The sequence below is a fragment of the Equus caballus genome, chromosome 25 (assembly GCF_041296265.1).
Source record: "Equus caballus isolate H_3958 breed thoroughbred chromosome 25, TB-T2T, whole genome shotgun sequence".
In the NCBI taxonomy this organism is placed as follows: domain Eukaryota; kingdom Metazoa; phylum Chordata; class Mammalia; order Perissodactyla; family Equidae; genus Equus; species Equus caballus.
In genome coordinates this window covers 47306928-47326068 of record NC_091708.1, presented here as the reverse complement: position 1 = coordinate 47326068, position 19141 = coordinate 47306928, and the positions used below count along the sequence as shown (strand labels likewise).

General features: G+C 63.2%; 2 protein-coding genes and 1 long non-coding RNA gene across 27 annotated transcripts in view; 2 read left to right on the top strand and 1 right to left on the bottom strand.

Moving 5' to 3' along the window:
- The window catches only part of PNPLA7 (patatin like phospholipase domain containing 7), an 88040-nt gene extending 79715 nt beyond the window's left edge, over positions 1-8325 (top strand). For all 22 annotated transcript variants that reach the window (XM_023629484.2, XM_070250497.1, XM_023629486.2 and 19 more), the window contains 10 exons: positions 644-800; positions 3632-3748; positions 3904-3973; positions 5153-5269; positions 5835-5983; positions 6400-6552; positions 6670-6780; positions 7264-7348; positions 7602-7705; positions 7868-8325. In XM_023629484.2, the coding sequence (XP_023485252.2) occupies positions 644-800; positions 3632-3748; positions 3904-3973; positions 5153-5269; positions 5835-5983; positions 6400-6552; positions 6670-6780; positions 7264-7348; positions 7602-7705; positions 7868-7966 (1162 nt within the window). In that variant the 3' untranslated portion in view covers positions 7967-8325. The remainder of the gene's footprint in view (positions 1-643; positions 801-3631; positions 3749-3903; positions 3974-5152; positions 5270-5834; positions 5984-6399; positions 6553-6669; positions 6781-7263; positions 7349-7601; positions 7706-7867) is intronic.
- LOC111770642 (uncharacterized) lies at positions 1573-5157 on the bottom strand. The gene is made up of 2 exons (XR_011432334.1): positions 4359-5157; positions 1573-2212 (listed from the first exon to the last, which is right to left on the bottom strand). It is a non-coding gene; the product is annotated as an uncharacterized lncRNA (long non-coding RNA).
- Positions 8326-8987: 662 nt separating the features above from the next.
- On the top strand, positions 8988-19134 carry NSMF (NMDA receptor synaptonuclear signaling and neuronal migration factor). Of its 4 annotated transcripts, XM_070250511.1 has the most exons (16): positions 8988-9273; positions 9690-9751; positions 10470-10976; positions 12165-12240; positions 13096-13101; positions 13416-13484; positions 14384-14436; positions 15285-15378; positions 15977-16097; positions 16556-16639; positions 16736-16769; positions 16862-16932; positions 17089-17168; positions 17428-17530; positions 17757-17832; positions 17920-19134. In XM_070250511.1, the coding sequence occupies exons 1-16, from the start codon at positions 9203-9205 to the stop codon at positions 18015-18017; spliced, it is 1605 nt and encodes a 534-aa protein (XP_070106612.1). In that variant the 5' UTR covers positions 8988-9202; the 3' UTR covers positions 18018-19134. The 4 variants fall into 4 exon arrangements, with proteins under 4 accessions (XP_070106612.1, XP_070106614.1, XP_070106610.1 ...); XM_070250513.1 differs by lacking the exon at positions 13096-13101; XM_070250509.1 differs by lacking the exon at positions 16736-16769 and having other exon boundaries at positions 16807-16932.
- Positions 19135-19141: the final 7 nt, after the last annotated feature.

The window sequence follows — 19141 nt, the reverse complement described above, 5'->3', positions numbered from 1 at the left end:
TCAGTCATCCGTCGAGGGGCACTCAGGCTGCTTTCATCTTTTGGCTCCTTGAACTTTTTATGCACAGTCATTTTAAAGCCTGCCTCTGACATCTCTGTTGTCTGGCTCCCTCTGGGTCCACTTCTATTGTCTGTCTTTTTTCCAGGCTTGTGGTTACATGGTATTTTCTCCTCATGTGATTGGTAGTTTTTGGTTGAGAGGTAGACATCACATGAAAAATGGAAGCAGTAGTTTGAGGCTCAGAGTGTCACTCTAGTCAGATGCTGGCTCTCTTGTCCCTGGGGGGCTCATCTGTGTCCCGCCCACCCTGATGCCTGGGTCACTGCCTTAGGGCATTCACCAGGACCCCGCTTTCCAGTGGCCTTGACTCATCTCCCCCACCCCTCCTGAGTCCATCCAAAGCCTGTTCAGCTTCACAGCCTCTCAGACCCCGGTGGGTAGAGGAGGCCGAGTGCTGACATCTAAACAGTGTCCGCAGTCCCTCTCGAAGTCAGTGTCCTCGCCCTATTTTCTGTGACTCGTGCAAGAGTCAGGCACTGAGGAGGGAGTGGGTGGAACACGACGGCCATCTCTGCTGCGGCACAGCAGGTGCTGGTCCTGGGGGCAGTGCTCACTTCCTGCTCTGTGCTCCTGGTTGGTGTAGAGGCTGTGCCCAGGTGGGCATCATCCGGGCCCTGGTGGAGTGCGGTATCCCCGTGGACATGGTCGGAGGGACGTCCATTGGGGCCTTCATGGGTGCCCTGTACTCTGAGGAGCGGAGCTGCAGCCAGATGCGGATCCGGGCCAAGCAGTGGGCCGAGGTAAGGGGCCTCCGCCCTCTCATGTGCACTGCCAGGTCCCTGTGGTGCCGTGGGGGCAGGAGGACATTGGGACTGCTAGCTCCTGCACACAGCTCTGCAGGGCTCTGGCCTCAGAACGTGACTTGAGGAGTGGAGGAGCACAAAGGAAGTAGGAACATCAGTGTTGGGGGGCTGGCTCTGGTTGGTGCCTGGTCTTAATTCATAAAAGTGAGGGCAACACAGAGAGGTCAGCGCCACTGAAAGAAAACTTTCCTGTTATCCACAGTTCCCCCAGAAATGAGAGGCCCTGCCCACCCCCTAGGTACCCCAGGGGAGTACCAGTGCGTGGCAGGAGGCAGAGGGGGCGAGGGGAAGGCCTAGGCCAGAGCCTTCATTGGGGTTTCTGCGGGAAGTGCAAGGCAGGGCAGGTACACAGTTTAAGATTGGTCGTGTGAATAATTCCTGCGGGCTTGGAGCATAGGGGCTGTCCCCAGTTGCCTGGTACCTGACCCCGGGTTGATTTAGGCAGGGGAATAGTGGCTTGGTGTGAGTTTGATAGAGGAGGTGGTCGGGGCTGTGGTTTCTGGATTGGTTGGTCTGCATGAAAGACACGCCCAGGGGCAAGCCCTCTGCTGACTCTTAAGCACTGGCTAGCCCTGGGAGTGCGGTGTGTCCCCGGTCTGTAAGACCCCAAATGCCAGAAAATCAGGACTATGGAAAGTAAGAAAATATAGGTCTTCCTCACTTATGAGGGGGTGATGTCCCAATAAACCCATTGTAAGTTGAAACTATCATACGTCAAAAGTGCATTTAATACACCCAACCTATCAAGTATCATGGCTTAGCCTGGCTTACTTTAACTGTGCTCAGAACACTCACATTAGCTTACAGTTGGGCACAATTGTCTCACACAATGCCTGTCTTATAATAAAGTGTTGGCTGTCCCATGTAATGTACTGAATCCTGTCCTGAAAGCGAAGCAGAGTGGCTGTCTGGGTCCAGTGTGGCTGTCAGGGTCTCGGCTGTTCCCCCTCGTGATCAGGGCTGAGAGGAGCTGTGCTCCCCACTGCTGCCCCGCATCATGAGGGAGGATTGCACTGCACATTGCTGGCCCAGGAAGAGATCAAAATGCAAACTCGGAAGCACGGTTTCTACCGAATGCATATCCCGTTCGCATATCCTCGTAAAGGCAGAAGATCACGAGCGGAGCCGTCGAGTCGAGGACCATCTGTATAATTAACACAGTTGGCCCTATGATGAATGAAGGCCAGCAGACAGATCCAAAGTCTGAGAAGCTGCGTCTGGACCACTCCCATGGACAGAGCGGAGCATGTAGGCTGTCTGCCTTTCCCAGGGCTCTCCTGCTTGTTTTCGTGGAATAGAGTGGAGCCCGGGCTGAAACTCTGAGTGACATCGAAAGCGTCTGCATTCTCCTTTTAAAAAGAAAAGGAAATTGGTTGTTATCTGTGGTAGAAGCTGTCAGGGCAGGCTGTCTGCTCTGTCCACGTGGTCCCGAGGACACTGCTCCAGAGACGATGCCTTCCCTGAGATGACCCGCCCCGGTCACCCCTCAGTGGGTTGCTCCAAGGAGGGGTCCAGAGGCTGTGCAGCACAAGTCACTAAGGACAGCCTTTGAGAACAGTGGCTTCAGGGGACAGTGTGCTCTAGGCCCACCGAGGGCCTGGTCAGAGGCCGGCTGGCTGCCTCCTTCCCGACCCCTGCCAGTATGGTGCAGGTGTGGGAACGGTCAGGGAGCTTAGGCCTGATGCCCCAAAGCTGAACTGTGGGAGCCCACCGGTGGCCACCCTACAGGGCAGACAGGATGGAATTCTGGCTCTGCCTGTCTGCACGGGCCTGTGCCCCCTGCCAAGCTGAGGGGATAGGGTGGTTGTGGGGGCCACCAGGCTCAGCTCTGCTCTGAACCCCTCTGGTGCTGGGCAGGGGATTCCTCTGGAGTGAGGGCCTTGCTGACTGTGGAGGGCCCTGGGGATGTCCCATGCTGGCCTGGGTCCTTGTCCTCCAGGAGCATGTGTGTTCCCTCTGCTCCTTCCAAAGCAGGATTTTCATGTCAGTGAGAGCCCATAGAGGGAGGGGAACTCACCCCCAGCTGGGGGCCCACCCCATGTTCAGCCCATGCTCCGGGCTTTTCCATCCCAGCTTCTGTCCACACAGAGGCAGGGAGGACCCTTTCTCTCCATCCCTGACCCCTAAGGAGTGAGGTGGCCCTGAGCCCGGGCATTCCTGGACGATGCCCTGGGGAAGGCCAGCGCTGCCCGCCCAGTCGCAGGTCCTGCTCCTCTCAGGGCTAACTGGCCTCCGTCCTCATTGAGGAAGGACGGACCTGGTCCCACCGGAGAGAGAGTGGGGCCCTCTGCAGAGCCGCTGCTCCCCAGGACCCTGACAGAGTGTCCACCGTGATGGAGCATGAGGGCCAACCCCGAGCATGCCAGGGTGGGGCAGCTTCCCCTCCTAAGAAATCTTCGTGGGTATCGTAGCTCTCAGGGACCTCAGCGGGCCAAGACAGCGGTCCTCTTTGCCACTCGCCCACCCGGTGCTGGTCCTGGACTAGGCCTTGTCCCAGCCTCACCTTGCGCTCTCCTCGCTGAGCAGGCAGCAGGACTAGGCTGGCCGGGCCTGCTGGGGGCCAGTGGGTGTCCCTGTGGGAATTCCAGGTCCTGCCACCCAGGCCACAGCATTTGCTCCCCCAGAGATCCCTGCAGGGTGCTGCCCCACCCACAGGATACTTCCCGATGCCCTTGTTGTGTTCGCGGTGGTGCTCTGTCTGTGCCTGCAGGTGGGGGTGTGAGCCCTTCCTCCTCTCCAGGGACCTCATGTGTGCCCTGCCCACTCAGGGTATGACGTCTGTGGTGAGGACCATGCTGGACCTGACCTACCCCATCACCTCCATGTTCTCGGGAGCCGGCTTCAACAACAGCATCTGTAGCGTCTTCAAGGACCGGCAGATCGAGGTGTCCCCGCTGGGCAGGGACCACCCCGGGGAGCCCCAGCATGGCCTGTGACTGGATGCTTGGCTCCTTCCTCATCCCTCCACCCCCTAGGCTCTCAGGGTTGGGGGCTGGCAGCAGGGCAGGATAGCCCCACTGAGCCCTGCCTCCCGTCACAGGACCTGTGGATCCCCTACTTCACCATCACCACAGACATCACTGCCTCAGCCATGCGGGTCCACACAGATGGTGAGAGCCTCCTCCTGGGAAGCGGGGCTCCCTTGACATGGGGCCATGCATGCACAGGGCATAGCCCACTCAGGGCAGGGTGGCTCCAGGGGAGGGCTTTGAAGCACCAGTTTGAGGCAAGGGCAGGAAGAGAGCCTGGTGGCTCCATGAGCCTGGGGAAGCTTCAGATCACCCAAAGGAGGCCAGAGGCTCAGGGAGACCGAACACAGACGTGACCCTGCCATGGGCATGAGGATGGGGGTATGGGGACATAGCCTGGAGTCTGGAGACCCCATAGGCCAGCAGGGCACAAAAAGAGGTGGAGACGACCATGTGAACTGAGTGGGGAGAGGACTAGAAAGAAAGGCACCCTCAGGACATGGGTGCAGACGAAGGGCACACTCACGTTGTGGGTGCAGATGAATGGCACACTCAGGTCGTGGGTGCAGATGAAGGACACACTCAGGACGTGCGTGCAGACGAAGGGCACACTCAGGACGTGCGTGCAGACGAACAGCACACTCAGGTCGTGGGTGCAGACGAAGGGCACACTCAGGACATGGGTGCAGATGAAAGGCACACACAGGACATGGGTGTAGACAAACGGCATACTCAGGATGTGCATGCAGATGAAGGGCACAGTCAGGATGTGGGTGCAGACAAAGGGCACACTCAGATCGTGGGTGCAGATGAAGGGCACGCTCAGGTCATGGTGCTTGTGGTTAGCATAGGCAGCTGGTGGCACTACTAGGATGGGCACAGTGAATCCCTGGGTGGGCAGCTGAGGGCCCTTTCTCAGGCAGAGTGTTTTGGGAGCTGCTGGTTGTGTCTCCTCAGAGGGTGAGCACGGGGCATGTTGGCTGAAGGCTGTGGCACACATCAGCTTGGAGCCTGGCACATTGGAATGTGTTGAGATCGCAGAGCAAGCCTGGCCTTCCTTGGGCCTCCTGTCCCTCCTGTGCTCTGTCCATAGAGAGCCTCCCTCAGGGAGGGTGATGTTCAGGAGTGTGTCCATCTGCCCAGACCTGGTGCCCTCCACCAGAGGGCAGACACTCAGGCTTCATTCATTACCCCACACAGGCGAGGCTCTGAGCCAAGGGTCCACAGCAGGCACCCACCGTGGGTGGCAAAAGGCTCCTCTCCTGCCCCTTGGCTGGGTCCAGCAACCATTCCCCCTGACCCCTCTCGACTTCCTTTTAGGCTCCCTGTGGAGGTATGTGCGTGCAAGCATGTCCCTGTCAGGGTACATGCCCCCCCTCTGCGACCCCAAAGATGGACACCTGCTGATGGACGGTGGCTACATCAACAACCTCCCAGGTACTGCAGTGAGTGGGGAGGGACCGCCCTGGCCCCTGCCTCAGCCACCTCCACTCCTGGGAAGGCCAGTGGTACACGTTTTCCTCAGAGTGTGCCAAGGGGAAATGACAGGCTTGCACGGAGCACAGAGAACATGCACACACACAGATGCACGCCCGCGCACATGCTCGGGCACTGTGTGCTCCCAGCATATGGCTGTGTTTGTCAGCTCAGCAGCGCTCAGAACAAGGGCCAAGTAGCAGAGCTGGGAGCAATTACGTCCAGTCTGTGCCCACAGTCGGAACTAACAGCCTGCAGGTGTTGGGTTTGCTGTCTGGGGAGGCCCCTCCCTTGGGCGCACCTGTCACCTGTTGGACAGTTCTGTACACTCAGCTTCCCACCTCTATAGGCCCTGGTGTGACATGGAGAGGAGACCCTGTCGGTCAGGGCCTCTTGGGCAGGCTCTGTCCCCATCTGCCTTGCTCTGCCCCATTCCCCCAGCTCTGCCCCCATACCCCCAGCTCTGCTCCCACCTGGGACTCTGGTTACCTGTCCCAGCTGGTGACCAGGGCTGCCTCCTCCCCAGCGGATGTGGCCAGGTCGATGGGGGCAAAGGTCGTGATTGCCATTGACGTGGGCAGCCAGGACGAGGTGGACCTGACCAACTATGGCGATGCACTGTCTGGGTGGTGGCTGCTGTGGAAGCGCTGGAACCCCTTGGCCACGAAAGTCAAGGTGGGGCACACCCCTGTGCAATGCCCAGGCAGCGGTGCTCCTCTGCAGCTTCTTGCAGCCCCCTCACACTCTTGTGCCCGTGTCCCTGAGAAGGGGCAGTGCAGTGCCTCCTGGGTGCGGGGGCGGGGGGGTGCCTTCCAGGGAGCTGCTGTCACTCGCTCACCATCCCTGCCCAGCTGGGACCAGCTCTGGGGAAGGGGGACAGGCCTAAAGGCTCCACAGCTCCTCCGGACACATTTTAGGACCCCTCCTGAGTGCCTGCGTTGCCCCCAGGCCTGGTGGAGCTGTGTCTCTCTTGGGGGTGGGGAGGGGAGGGAGGCGACCAGGGCACGAGACACAGGTGGCTGTGCTCTCATGGGGCCCATGGGCCGTGTGGGCACCGGAGAGCATTGCTCAGCAAGCTGTGATGGCGGCAGGTGTTGAACATGGCAGAGATCCAGACGCGCCTGGCCTATGTGTGCTGCGTCCGGCAGCTGGAGATGGTGAAGAGCAGCGACTACTGCGAGTGCCTGCGCCCGCCCATTGACCGCTACCGCACCCTGGACTTTGGCAAATTCGATGAGATCTGTGTGAGTGTTGCTGGGGGCGCAGGGCCACAGGGCCCTCCCCAGCCCCCCACCCTCCCTTCTGAGGACACAGCAGGGGGGCTCTGGCCACCGGTCACGGGGTCCCCGGTGTGTGTGCAGGAAGTGGGGTACCAGCACGGGCGGACGGTGTTTGACATCTGGGGTCGAAGTGGTGTGCTGGAGAAGATGCTACAGGACCGGCAGGGGACGAGCAGGATGAAGGCCTGCGATGTGAGTGCCCAAGCTGATGCCCGCTCCTCCCTTCCTCCCTCCTGTGAGGGCTGGCCCTCCTGTGACCTGTCCTCTGCCCACTGGAGGTACAGGGCTCCCTGCAGCCAGCAGCACCTCAGCTGCTTAGGCCTGCAGAGATGCCCCCCCAGGAGCCAGAAGAAGAGGGCAGGGCAGCAGCCCTGGGGGGGCTGTCTCCTGGCCTCTGCCCTGGTATCCCCTCTCTTTGCCCCCCTCTGGCTCTCCACCCTAGTAGTGCTTGTGGTGGGAGAGGATGGTGGTCTGGATGGGGGTCTGCTCAGGACTCTGCCCATCCTCCATGCACCCACCCCCCTCCAGGGGCTCCAGTACCTCAACAGGCTAGGGCCACAGAGGGTGGCAGAGAGAGTGGGGCTGGGGTCCTGGCGGGGCAGCCAGGGCCTGTGATCCTGAGGGCGTGGGGTGTAGTGGCTTTGGCCAGATGTCTTCTCCACCCTGGCCCTCCAGGCTCTTACCTGCCCCAATGCCTCCTTCACGGATCTTGCCGAGATTGTGTCACGAATCGAGCCTGCCAAGGTGGCTGCAGTGGATGGTGAGTTGGATTCCTGGGATGTGTCTCTGCACAACTGAGGACGGTGGTGGCAGCATCCATTCCTTACCCTTGACACATTGAATGAGCCACCCTGGCCACCAGGCTCCCTCTAGCAGCCTCTGGACCTAGTTGGCAGTGCAACAGGACCCATGCCACTGTGGGAGTCTGTGGCCATGTCCTGCTCTGAGCTCCAGTGGTGCCTGGCATGGCCCCTGCCCTCAGGAGAGGATCAACACAGCCCCTTTCTGCCCAGACGAATCTGACTACCAGACTGAGTACGAGGAGGAGCTGCTCGAGGGCCCCCAGGATGCATACGCCGACTTCCAGTGCGCCCCGGCTGACTCAGGCTCTGACTCGGTGAGCTGCCGGCCCTGCCCTGTGCCCTTTGGCTAAGCCAGCTCTGAGGGCCCCAAGCAGGTGGGCTGCTCTCTCCCAGCTGCCCTGCAGCCCAGGGCCAGAGAACCCCAACCCAGGGTCAGCCCTCTGGGGTCACCCCCACCTTACTGTGTTTACTTCCAGGAGGATGAGCCCTCACTTCAGCATCAGGACCCCAGTCTGGCTTCTGCAAAACTGTCCCGGGACTCCTCATCCCTCTGGCTGTCTGACCAAGATGGGTAGCAATCTCTGCTCAGATCTCTGCTCTGATGTGCCCTGAAGCCAGTATCCCCTGTGGGCCTGTCGCAGAGACCTTGGCTCCTGCAGCTCCTGAGGGCTCTTCCCTGGCCCACCAGGGAGACCCAGCTGGGACCCAGGGCCCTGCCCAGTGGTGCATCCAGCTTCTCCCATGCTGGGGCCCAGCGCTGTGTTGGGGTGTCTCAGGCCTCTCTGCACTGGCAGCTCCCAGTGGAGCGCTCGGTCCTGGCACCCTGTGCACACAGCAGCCCTGGGGGCCCATGCTAGCCCCCGTGAGGCCACCCAGAGATGTTGGAGCCCTTAGTGCTTCCGCTTGGCAGTCAATAAAGGCAGATCTGACTGTGTGGGCCGTGTGGGCCGTGTGGTCCCTGCGCTCCCTGCGCCAAAGTCCCGCGAAGATGGCCAAAGTCCAAACACGAAGATGCACCCAAGGATCCGGGCTGTGGGGCCGCATCCCTGAGGCCATGGTGGGCGGGGCGTTGCCTGCCCTCCTACAAGGTCACCGCGGGGGCAGGAGGGCACCCGGGGCTGGGATGGAGCTGATTCTTCCACACCAAGGATGAGCCCGGCCCGATCTCTCAGGTGGCGTTTCCCCCAGTGCACACAAGACGCTCCCCTGGGACGTGAGACGCCCACACTTTCTTTCTCAGACCCTTAAATGGCACCCGGGGAGGGAGGACTGCCGGCCTGTGAGTCTGAGATCCGCGATGCCTGCAGGTCTCAGAGCAGGGAGGTGGGCCTGTGAGGGCTGGGGAGGCCCTGACCCGAGGGCCAGGCACCCTGCGGCCGGGTTACCGCCTCCCTCAGTTTCCCCGTTCGGGAGACGGGTGAAAGAGCAGAGCCGGGTGGTCCTGCCTCTGTCGCCTAGCCCCGCCCCCCTCCATGACGTCATTATGGGCGGAGCTCATGGGCCCGCGGAGTCGCGATGGGCGGTCCTGCCGAGCCCCGCCCCAGCCCTGACGTCACCGCGGGCGGTCCCTCCACGCCCCGCCCCTGCCCTGACGTCACGGTGGGCGGAGCGCCACCCCCGGTGCCGGCCGCACTCTCCTGGTGCTGCGGGACGCGGAGCGCCCGGCGAGGCCATGCAGGTTCCGGGCCCGAGCCCGAGCCCAAGCCCGAGCCCGAGCCCGAGCCCGAGGCCCGACGCAGCGCAGCTCCCCCGGCGGAGGCGGCGGGCGCGGGGCGCGCTCTGAGGCTGGGGGATGCGCCGCCGCCCCGACCATGGGCGCCGCCGCCTCCCGGAGGAGGGCGCTGAGGAGCGAGGCCATGTCCTCAGTGGCGGCCAAAGTGCGGTGAGTGCGGCCACCGGGCTCAGCGCCCCCGCCCCCTCGGCGTGTCCCGCGCGCCCTTCCCCCGAAACGGGTGCCCGCGCGTCGCCTCCCCGGGGCCCCGCCTGTGTGCGCCCTCCCGAGACTGCAGTGGGCGCGTCGCGCGACCTCACGACCCACGACCCCACATCGGGTGGCGGGGGCTGGACAGAGGAGACCAGGGCCGGGCCAGCAGGTCCAGACGAGGTGCCCCTGGACCCGAGGGTCCCGGAACTGCAACCCGCTCTTCCTGGGCTTTCCCGGTGGAAGGGGTGCCTCGGTGGTGACCCCCGATCCCTCCCTTGCTGGTGCCGAGGGCCCAGGTGTGGGTGGGCTCCTGCGGTAGGAGTGGCGGGGTGGGCCTGTGTGCCCTGATGGCGCACCCCGCTGTCCACCTGCAGAGCAGCCCGAGCGTTTGGCGAGTACCTGTCCCAGAGTCACCCTGAGAACCGGAATGGTGCAGGTAGGGCACGTGAGGTGGTGCCATGGTGGGTCCTCCACAGCCCCCCAACCTAGGGGAGGCTGTCCCTCCGTCAGGCCAGGCCGTGGGGACTATCGGGTGTGAGCTGTGGCAGCTGCCCTGCTGGGCTGGCTTCCTCACGCCCCCTGCCCTCCCTGGCCCAGAGCCCCAGGAGGAGCTCCGAGTCACTCATCACCATGGCACCCACCCAGCCTGGGCCGTTGGCATGGCAACAGGCCTCTTGGCACCCCCAGGGCTGGCACCACTGTGTCTGGGGGCCAGCTGGTGGGGGGGAGGGGAGAAGTTGGCACTGGGCACACGGGTGCAGTGACAGGCTGGGAGGTGGCCTGCTTGTTCCTGCCCTCCCAGATCACCCACAGGTAGCAGAGCCTGTCGCCCCCGCCATGCATGCACGCACGCGCGCGCGCGCGCGCGCGCGCGCACACACACACACACACACACACACACACACACACACACACACGAGGGGTCTGGGGCCCAGACAGGAGGGAAACAGGAGCCTGTAGGAGGAGTGTGTAGCTCGGAACCACCTTTCTGAAGACATAAGAGACTTCATTTGGGTTTGGTCAGTAGGGCTTGGGGGTAGCCCCACCCTGCGTATCCAGGCTAGGCACCTGCTGGGTGTTTCTTGCTCTCAGAGCACTGGGAGACTGGAAGGGCAGGACCGGCAGGCTGCAAGCTCCCTGTGCCTCTCCCCCAGACCACTTGCTAGCTGATGCCTACTCTGGCCACGACGGGTCCCCTGAGATGCAGCCAGCCCCTCAGAACAAGCGCCGCCTCTCCCTGGTTTCCAATGGCCGCTATGAGGGCAGCCTCTCGGAGGAGGCGGTCAGCAGGAAGCCGGCTGGTGAGGGCCCCCAACCCCGTGTGTACACCATCTCCGGGGAGCCAGCCCTGCTGCCCAGCCCAGACGCCGAGGCCATCGAGCTGGCTGTAGTGAAGGGGCAGCGGCAGCAGGAGGGGCACCCCCACCACCACAGCCAGTCCCTGCGTGCCAGCCCGGGCAGCAGCCGGGAGGACGTCAGCACGCCCTGCCAGAGCTGGGCAGGCAGCCGCCAGGGCTCCAAGGAATGTCCTGGATGCGCCCAGCTGGCCCCTGGCCCCAGCCCCTCCCTTCGGACTTTTGGGCTGGACCAGCCACCTCTGCCTGAGGCCACCAGCCGCCGCAAGAAGCTGGAGAGGATGTACAGCGTTGACCGTGTGTCTGGTGAGGGGGCTCGTTGTGGGCATGGGCAGCCTCAGGCAGGGTGCTGGTGTCTATGAGCAGCAACCGCTGTGAGGCTTGGACAGGTAGATGGGCCCAGGTCACGGCATGCAAGTAGAGTCCTGCTTCCACATCCCACGCCCCATGTCAGGCCTTATGGTTGGCTTTGTCCTTGGCAGCACTGAGTCAATCGAGGAATGCTTCCTGGAGGAGGGGGCTTGGGAGGATCTTGAGGGTTGACCAGGCCAAAAATATGGCTTAATTGGAAGATCAGGCTGCCTTCAGGGAGTCCTAGGGAACAGTCCTTGCCCCAGGACCCACCCAGTGGGGCTCCCACTCACCTCAGGAGGTACATAACTGTCTGGGCCCTGTCCAGCCAACGGGCCCCTCCCCAGGATTGTTGAGCCGTGCAGGTGTCTGGGGAGCCCTGGAGGCCTTCTGTGTCTGGAAGAGGCCTCCCTGGGACCCCCTGCCTCCTGGTTCTGAGGTCACCTCCTGAAGAACAGAGTTCTAACTAGCTGAGCCACAGTGTCCTTCCAGGATACTTCCTGGGCCTCCAAGTCAGCAACCCACCTGGGCATCAGGGCACAGGCCTGGGGTGTGGGCAGCTCACCTCCATGACCTGTTGCTCCTCTGATAGACGCAAGCAAGGGGATGGGACGGGAGTCAGGGTGAGAGAGTAGAGCTCTAGAATGTGGGATGGGGCACTCAGTAAGGTGGTCTCCACACTTGGCGAGGCTTCCACCTCACCCTTCTGGGAGGGCCCAGGGCAGGGGAGATCTGGCCAAGCGGACGCCAGAGCATCTGTCTGCAGAGAAGGCCCAGAGCCCCCAGGAGAGGCTGCAGCCGTTGTCCCTGCCCTGCCCCCTGACCAAAGGGAGACAGTGAGTCCCTTCCGCAAGCAGCCTGGAGACGGCTGTGCTCTCAAAGAAACACTCCTCAGCTGTGGCAGCCAAAGGGAGAGCTAGGCAGACGGTCAAAGTGTCAGCAGCCACTGAGCTATCTCGGCTTGAACAGCCAAGCAGCTGCACGTTGCCCTGAGGCCCTGCACCCGCCTCCTCCCTCCTGGAAGAGGGCTGGGGGACCCTGGCCCCTCTCCTCCTGGGGCTGCGGCAGACAGCCCGACAGGTGGGTGGGAAGGCTCAGGAGCCCCCAGGCCACCACAGTCACTGCTCCTTTCGTCTCTTCCAGATGACGTCCCCATCCGCACCTGGTTCCCCAAGGAGACCCTCTTCAGCTTCCACACGGCTACCACAACTATGCAAGCGTGAGTCGCATGCCTGATGCGTGCCCACCGTGCGGGGCCCGGGCCGGGGGACCTCCTGCTGGCGCTCAGGAACTACTGCTGGACCCTCTCCCGCCCTCTGAGCCCCCTGAGTCACTGCTTCTGAGCAGCCCCATGTGCCCGTATTCCACCAGGTCTGCAGGAAGTGATGTCGGTCTGGAGGGAGGCCGGTCTGGCTGCTCTCCCCCGGCTCCCACGGCCCCCTGCCCCAAGCCCTCCATTCTCCACTGCCCTGCCCCGACTCCTGCCCCCACAGTCCCTCCAAGCTGTCCATCCTGTCCTCGGGGGACCTGGCCCAGGGCTGCAGCTGATGCAGTCGCCCCTGGCCACTGCCCTACCTCAGCCCCTGTGACCCGACTCTGCCCTCACACATGCCCCAAACAGCAGCCTCCTTGTGCTTCCTGTGCACCTCACGTGACCACAGCTTAGAGGTCCCCTGGGGGTCTGCTCTTCTTTACCTTCCACACACATCTGGGTGTTCTCTCATGGGGTTCCTTCCAAGGAGGCACCCTTTGTTACAGTGTCCCCCACACCAAAGAAGCTCTATCCCCACATGCTACCCCGGGGAGCCTACCGCTGCCCTCGGGCTAGCTGGGGCCACCATCTTTGCTGCCTAAGGCCAGCAGGGCACAGTCAGACCTCTGTGCCGGGCTGACCAGGTCACAGCATCTGGAGGCATGGGCTGTGGTTACCTCAGCGTCCACTGCCCTTTCAGGGGGTGAGGGACCCTCCAAGTCAGTGACAGGAAGGGAATTAACTGCAGGGGGCTTGGGGGCTGAGGGGTCACGGCTTACTGTATCTTCTCTCTCCCGCTGCCCCTTCCCGCCACGACTCCAGCATCTCGTAAGTACCCTGTGGGACCTTGAGCCTGAGGGCACGGCGGTTGTCCCTGGGGGGGCCCTCCCACCCCAAATAGGTTTGGGCAGGCCAGGGACCTGGGCCTTGACTGTGAGGGAGTGCTGTGTCCCAGTGAGCACCAAGGCCACAGTGCAGCCTGCCAGGAGCTGGACTGAGGACAGGGCAAGGCAGGCCAAGACCCTCTGCCTGGCCCAGGGCCCTGGATACCCCCCTGGGCCCTGCGCTCGCACCTCTGTCCCCACGTCTCTGTCCCTCCTGCCTGCGGCCAAGGGCAGTGCTGACTTGCAGCGGTTTCCCAGGGTGTTCAGGGGCTACGCGGAGAGGAAGCGCCGGAAACGGGAGAATGATTCCGCGTCTGTAATCCAGAGGTAGGGCCTGCCAGCCACTCGCCACCAGGGTCCGTCTCTTGTCTGTGCTGCTCTGGCCTGGGCATACCTGGCCCCGGCAGACCCGATGGGGAAAGGGCGGTGGCGACCACTGGCCTGGCCCTGCTCTGGGGACGCGGCAGGCAGGAGAGGTCATGTGGCCTGAACCCCTAGGCCTGTTTTGGGTGCACATTGACAGTTAAACTGCAGCCAGCTGGCCCATAGTGTCTGTCTCTGGTCCTTGAAGCCCAGAGCTGTGGGGTCAGTGGCAAGGCTTACCCTCTCCAGTCCAACCTCAGAGATGTGTCCAGGGAGCCTGTCCGTACGTCTTGGACACTGGGCCTTGGCAAGGCACAAAGTTTGGGGGCAAAGAAGACCTGCCTCTGAAGTGGCTCAGGGACACGGTGCAGGGGGGAGGAGGGCTCGTCTGCAGGCCCCAGACCGACCTGTGGGTGTTGCAGACAGTTGTGCTGCCCTGCCTAGTGGCTGAGTGCAGCAAGCAGGAGCCCTTCACCACTGCGGCGGGAGGCTGGCAGGGCTCAGCCTGTGCCTGGGCCCGAGGAGGGAATGCAGGGGTGGGTGGTGGCGGGGGCCGCCTGAGGGCAGGAGAAGTTTTGAGATGCGGGGTGGGGCAGCAAGAGAAGGCTTGGCCATCGTGCCTTTGTCCTGGCAGCAAAGGGGAGCCCTGGAAGGGTCTCTAGGAGAGGGACTGGGTGGGATTTGCCTCTGGGTGGGCGGTGGGCCAGTGGGAAAGCGTAGGGGCGCGGGGACGAAATTACTGAAAGGGGCAAGGACAGAGCCTCAAGCGCTGTCAGGGGCACTGGCGGGTGGGGAGCGTGGGGGACCCGGGCGCTGCTCAACCCCCTCGGGCCCTCACCGGCCTCCCGTGTTTCCTCCCCCAGGAACTTCCGTAAACACCTCCGCATGGTCGGCAGCCGGCGGGTGAAGGCCCAGAGTAAGACCCCAGCTCGGGGCGCGTTGTGGGGTGGGGGGCGCTGCTCTTGGCCGTCCGGGCTTCGCGTGCTGCTGCTGCGCAGGAAAGACCTGACTCCTGGCCAACCGCCCGGCACTCAGACCCCGCCCCTGGCCCCGCCCGTAGCCCCGCCCCAGCACGCATGCTCAACTCCCTAGGCCTGCCCCCGCCCCTAGCCCCGCTGTGACAGCCTTGGAGCACAGCCCCGCCCACCACTCCCAGACCTGGAACGCCAAGCCTGTAGCCTTCCCTTGGAGCCAGCCTCGCCGTTGGTCCCCATCTACTTCGTGCCACCTTAGGCTCCGCCCCTCCAAGGCCCCACCCCCACCCACTTCAGGCCCCGCCCCATCCCCGCCTCCACTCCAGGCCCCACCCCACCTCCACTCCAGGCTCCGCCTCTACTGCAGGCCCTGCCCCACCCCACCTCCACTCCAGGCTCCGCCTCTACTGCAGGCCCTGCCCCACCCCACCTCCACTCCAGGCTCCGCCTCTACTGCAGGCCCTGCCCCACCCCACCTCCACTCCAGGCTCCGCCTCTACTGCAGGCCCTGCCCCACCACACCTCCACTCCAGGCTCCGCCTCCACTCCAGGACCCACCCCCCACTCCAGGCCCCACGGCAGCCCACCTCCACTCCAGGCGGCACCCGGCCCCACTCCCACTCCAGACCCTGCTCCGTCCCCACCTCCACTCAGAGCCTCCACTCTAGGTACAGCCCCTGCACCATTCTGCCTCTACTCCAGGCCCCGCCTCCACTCCAGGCCCCACCCCTGCCCCACCTCTACTCCAGGCCCTGCCCCACCCACTGACCAGTTTCCGCTCTCACTGCAGCGTTCGCCGAGCGGCGTGAGCGGAGCTTCAGCCGGTCCTGGAGCGACCCCACCCCCATGAAAGCCGACACTTCCCACGACTCCCGAGACAGTAGGTGCCGGGTGCAGGCCGGCCCACCTCCCCTGAAGTTGCCCTAGGCCTCCAGGCCCCGTGCTCCGCCGGGGGACCTCTGCCCGGTCAGCTAGGCTTCTGCGCTTCTGCTCTCTGAGTCTCAGTTTACCTGTCTATGAGGTGGGGCGCCTGGCACCTCTGACCTCAGGCAGGGTTAACTAATGGCGCAGCAGGGCCCGGCAGGGTCGCCTCTAGGGCCCTGCTCTGCCTGGGCTCGTGTGCTGCCTGTGCTCCAGTGGGCCTGAAAGGTAGGTGCCATGGTGCCCAGTCCTCCCTGGTCCAGGGCACAGGCTTAACAGGCTAGAGCCTACACTTGCACGCTGGCTCCCATCTGCCTTACACCCAGGTCCACTGGCCTCTCTAGTCCGGGAGCTCCAGTCTGGTGGCAGTGGCTGTTTTTGCTGGGTTGGTGGTCACTTTGGCTTGGCTCTGTCACCCACCCCGGGGTTTTTGGCTGGCCTGGAGGATCCTCCAGGATGTGGCTTGCCAGCACTGTCCACTGCCCATCGCTGGGGGCCACAGCTGGACAGTCAGTACTGCCAACGGTTTGCATCCTGGTGACCATCCTGCTCCGCAGGTAGTGATCTGCAGAGCTCGCACTGCACCCTGGGTGAAGCCTTCGAGGACTTGGACTGGGAGACCGAGAAGGGCCTGGAGGCTGTGGCCTGTGACACTGAAGGCTTCTTGCCGCCCAAGGTCATGGTGAGGCACAGCCACCCCAGTGCTTCTCCAGCCAGGCCTGTGCTTGTGGGGGGCCCTTTTCCTCCGGAAGCCTAACTGGTTCTGCCTGGGATTAAAGCAGCCACTGCGGGCTGCCCAGCAAGGAGAATGTCTCAGGAGCTACACCAAGGCCTGCCTAGGAGAGGGGGTCTCATGGGGCTCCACATGGACCCCCTAGCAGAGGGGGTCTCGTGGGGCTCCACATGGGCTGCCTGGTAGAGAACGGGTCTCATGGGGCTCCACGTGGGCTGCCTAGCGGAGGGAGTCTCATGGGGCCCCACATGGGCTGCCCAGGTGAGAGGGGTTCTGGTGGGGCCCCACATGGGCTGCCCAGTAGGGAGGGGGTTGGTGGGGCTGCACCCTGGGCTGCCTAGCAGTGGGGGGTGATCTCCTGGGGCTTCCACTCCCCTCGGCTCTGAGCAGTTTCCATGTTTCCCCAGCTCATCTCCTCTAAGGTGCCCAAAGCCGAGTACATCCCCACCATCATCCGCAGGGACGACCCCTCCATCATCCCCATCCTCTACGTGAGTGTCTGCCCAGCCCCTCCTTGTCCCCCGATGTGGGGTGGGGGTGCTGCCTGAGAGGGACTCTGACGCAGGTGTGGCCTGTGTCTGTCCTAGGACCACGAGCACGCGACCTTTGAGGACATCTTGGGTATGTGCCCTTCAATCCCACCGTCTTCTGGTCCTAGGCTGGGGGGTGCATGCAGGCCGCGGGGGGCAGCACTCACACCTCTCCCTCCCCAGAGGAGATAGAGAAGAAGCTGAACATCTACCACAAGGGGGCTAAGATCTGGAAGATGCTGATTTTCTGCCAGGTGGGGCTCGGTCCCTTCTGGGCCAGGAGTGGGGTGGGGGTCGAGGATGCCACCTCCGTGGGTGTGCACGTGTGTGCACATGAGCATGTATGGGGGGCGGAGCATGGGCAGATACCTCGTGTGCGAGACCCTCCAGCCGACCACAGTCTCTTACAGGGTGGTCCAGGACATCTCTACCTACTCAAGAACAAGGTGGCCACTTTTGCTAAAGTGGAGAAGGAAGAAGACATGATCCAGTGAGCAAGCGAGGCTGCCTGTGGCTGGGGGGCCTGGAGGCGGTGTCCACCAGCACAACCTGACCCCACAGCCCCCTTTCCACAATATTCCTGTCTCTGGAGCTGAGCCTTGGGCCTTGGGCCCACCCTCCTCACACCTGAGGACCTGGACCCTGTCCTGCTCCTCCTCGCACCTGGGGACCCTGGGCCCTGGCCTGCCTCTCCTCACACCTGGGGGCCTGGCCTGGAGACTACCTGTGACCCTTCTCTCTCCCACCAGCTTCTGGAAGCGGTTGAGCCGCTTGATGAGCAAAGTGAACCCAGAGCCGAATGTCATCCACATCATGGGCTGTTACATTCTGGGGAATCCCAATGGAGAGAAGGTACAGGAATCCCAAACTCCACTCCAGGCTTTTAGAAACCCCAGACTCATGAAAAGACTTGACAAAACTCATTTCTCCTCAAGTTTCTTTTCCCTTTTCCTTTAATCCTCCTAGAGAAAACCCCTGCGCCTGAGACCAGCCAGTTGTGGGGGCTCCTGCCCCTCGCCCACCACTCCCCCTCCCTCTCCCTCCTGCCCTGAACTCACAGCCCCGCCCCTCCTTACAGCTGTTCCAGAACCTCAGGACCCTCATGACCCCTTACAGGGTCACCTTTGAGTCGCCCCTGGAGTTGTCGGCCCAAGGTGAGTTGGCTGGGCTGGTTCCCAGACTGCACGGTGGGGTCCGGGAGGCAGCGGCCTGAGCCCCCGGCCTTGCCCCTTCCTGCCCAGGGAAGCAGATGATTGAGACCTACTTTGACTTCCGGCTGTACCGCCTGTGGAAAAGCCGCCAGCACTCGAAGCTGCTGGACTTCGAGGACGTTCTGTGAGGGGCAAGGCCACCACCCAGCCGCTTCCTCGGACCGGCGGCTGGAACGGGGCTGCCACGTGCCGCGTGGGACCACATGGGTTGTGGTCTCCGCGCCCACTTCAGGGCACTCTCAGACGTCACTCAGGTTCCCTCCTGGGGTCGGGTCCTCCCTGCGCCATGGGCCACAGGAGCCACAGCCCCCAGGCTCCTCCGGGAGGAGCTTCACCCACCACGGCTGGCGGGCGCTCGGCAGCCAGGCGCTGAATGGGCCTGGCCCTGGGCGGAGGCTGCGCCTTGGGCCACTCCTCTGCGTGGGCTCATAGAAATAAGTGCAATTTTCTACGCCTCTGAAACAATTTAAAGGGAAGCAGCGTTACTAGTTAACTAGTTAAGTGCTATGTTACTAGTCACAGCGTAAACAGCCAGCCCAGCGTGTGTTCAGGACCCTCTCTGCCCCCTAGCCCCTAGCCCCCAGCCCCCAGCCCTGCGTATTTGATCACCAGCACCAGGAGACCCGTCTATGGGGCCAGCGGCGGCCGGCTGCCCTGTTCGGCCAGTCCCCATCCTCCGTGCTTGCACTCCTCTTGCCACCCCTGCTTATCTGATCTTGGTGGCACCGCCCAGCAGGGGTGTGGGCAGCAGGAGAGGGCGCACTTTCCCTTCTCAGAGGAGGCGCTGGGTCGAGCTGGGCCTACCTGCTCCTTGTCCTCTGGGGCCTGCCTGGCTCCCTGCTACTGCTGTCTGGTTCAGCTTTTGCTGGCTTGGGCTGGAGGCCACCCCCCCATGCAGAGGCCTGGGGGCTTGGAGGCCTGCCGGGGCTGGGCCCCAGTGGGCGAGAACCCCACCACATGCTGCAGTGGGGCCTGGACCCTACATCCCAGGCCCCAGAGCTGAGCAACTGGTGGTCGGTGGGCCTGCAGCCTTGCCCAAGCCCAGTGGGGCGGGCCCTCTTGTATATAGCTAGGGCTCGGGGGCAGGCCCCCCTTTGCAGAGCCTGAGTCTGAGGATGCCTGGCTATGCCCTCGGCCGAGGGTGGGGTGGGGCATGGGCCAGGCTCTGAGCAGTGTACGATACCCCTTAGAGTGACCATTAAACCTGACCCTCCGCTGCGGCCGCCGCATGGGTCTCCTCTCTCAGCACCGT

Coding starts and splice junctions, on each gene's coding strand:
- NSMF (XM_070250509.1), top strand. CDS start 9,203: ATGGGCGCCGCCGCCTCCCGGAGGAGGGCGCTGAGGAGCGAGGCCATG. Junction 13,485..14,383: donor TCCGCGTCTGTAATCCAGAG/GTAGGGCCTGCC, acceptor TTCCTCCCCCAG/GAACTTCCGTAAACACCTCC. Junction 16,933..17,088: donor AGATGCTGATTTTCTGCCAG/GTGGGGCTCGGT, acceptor AGTCTCTTACAG/GGTGGTCCAGGACATCTCTA.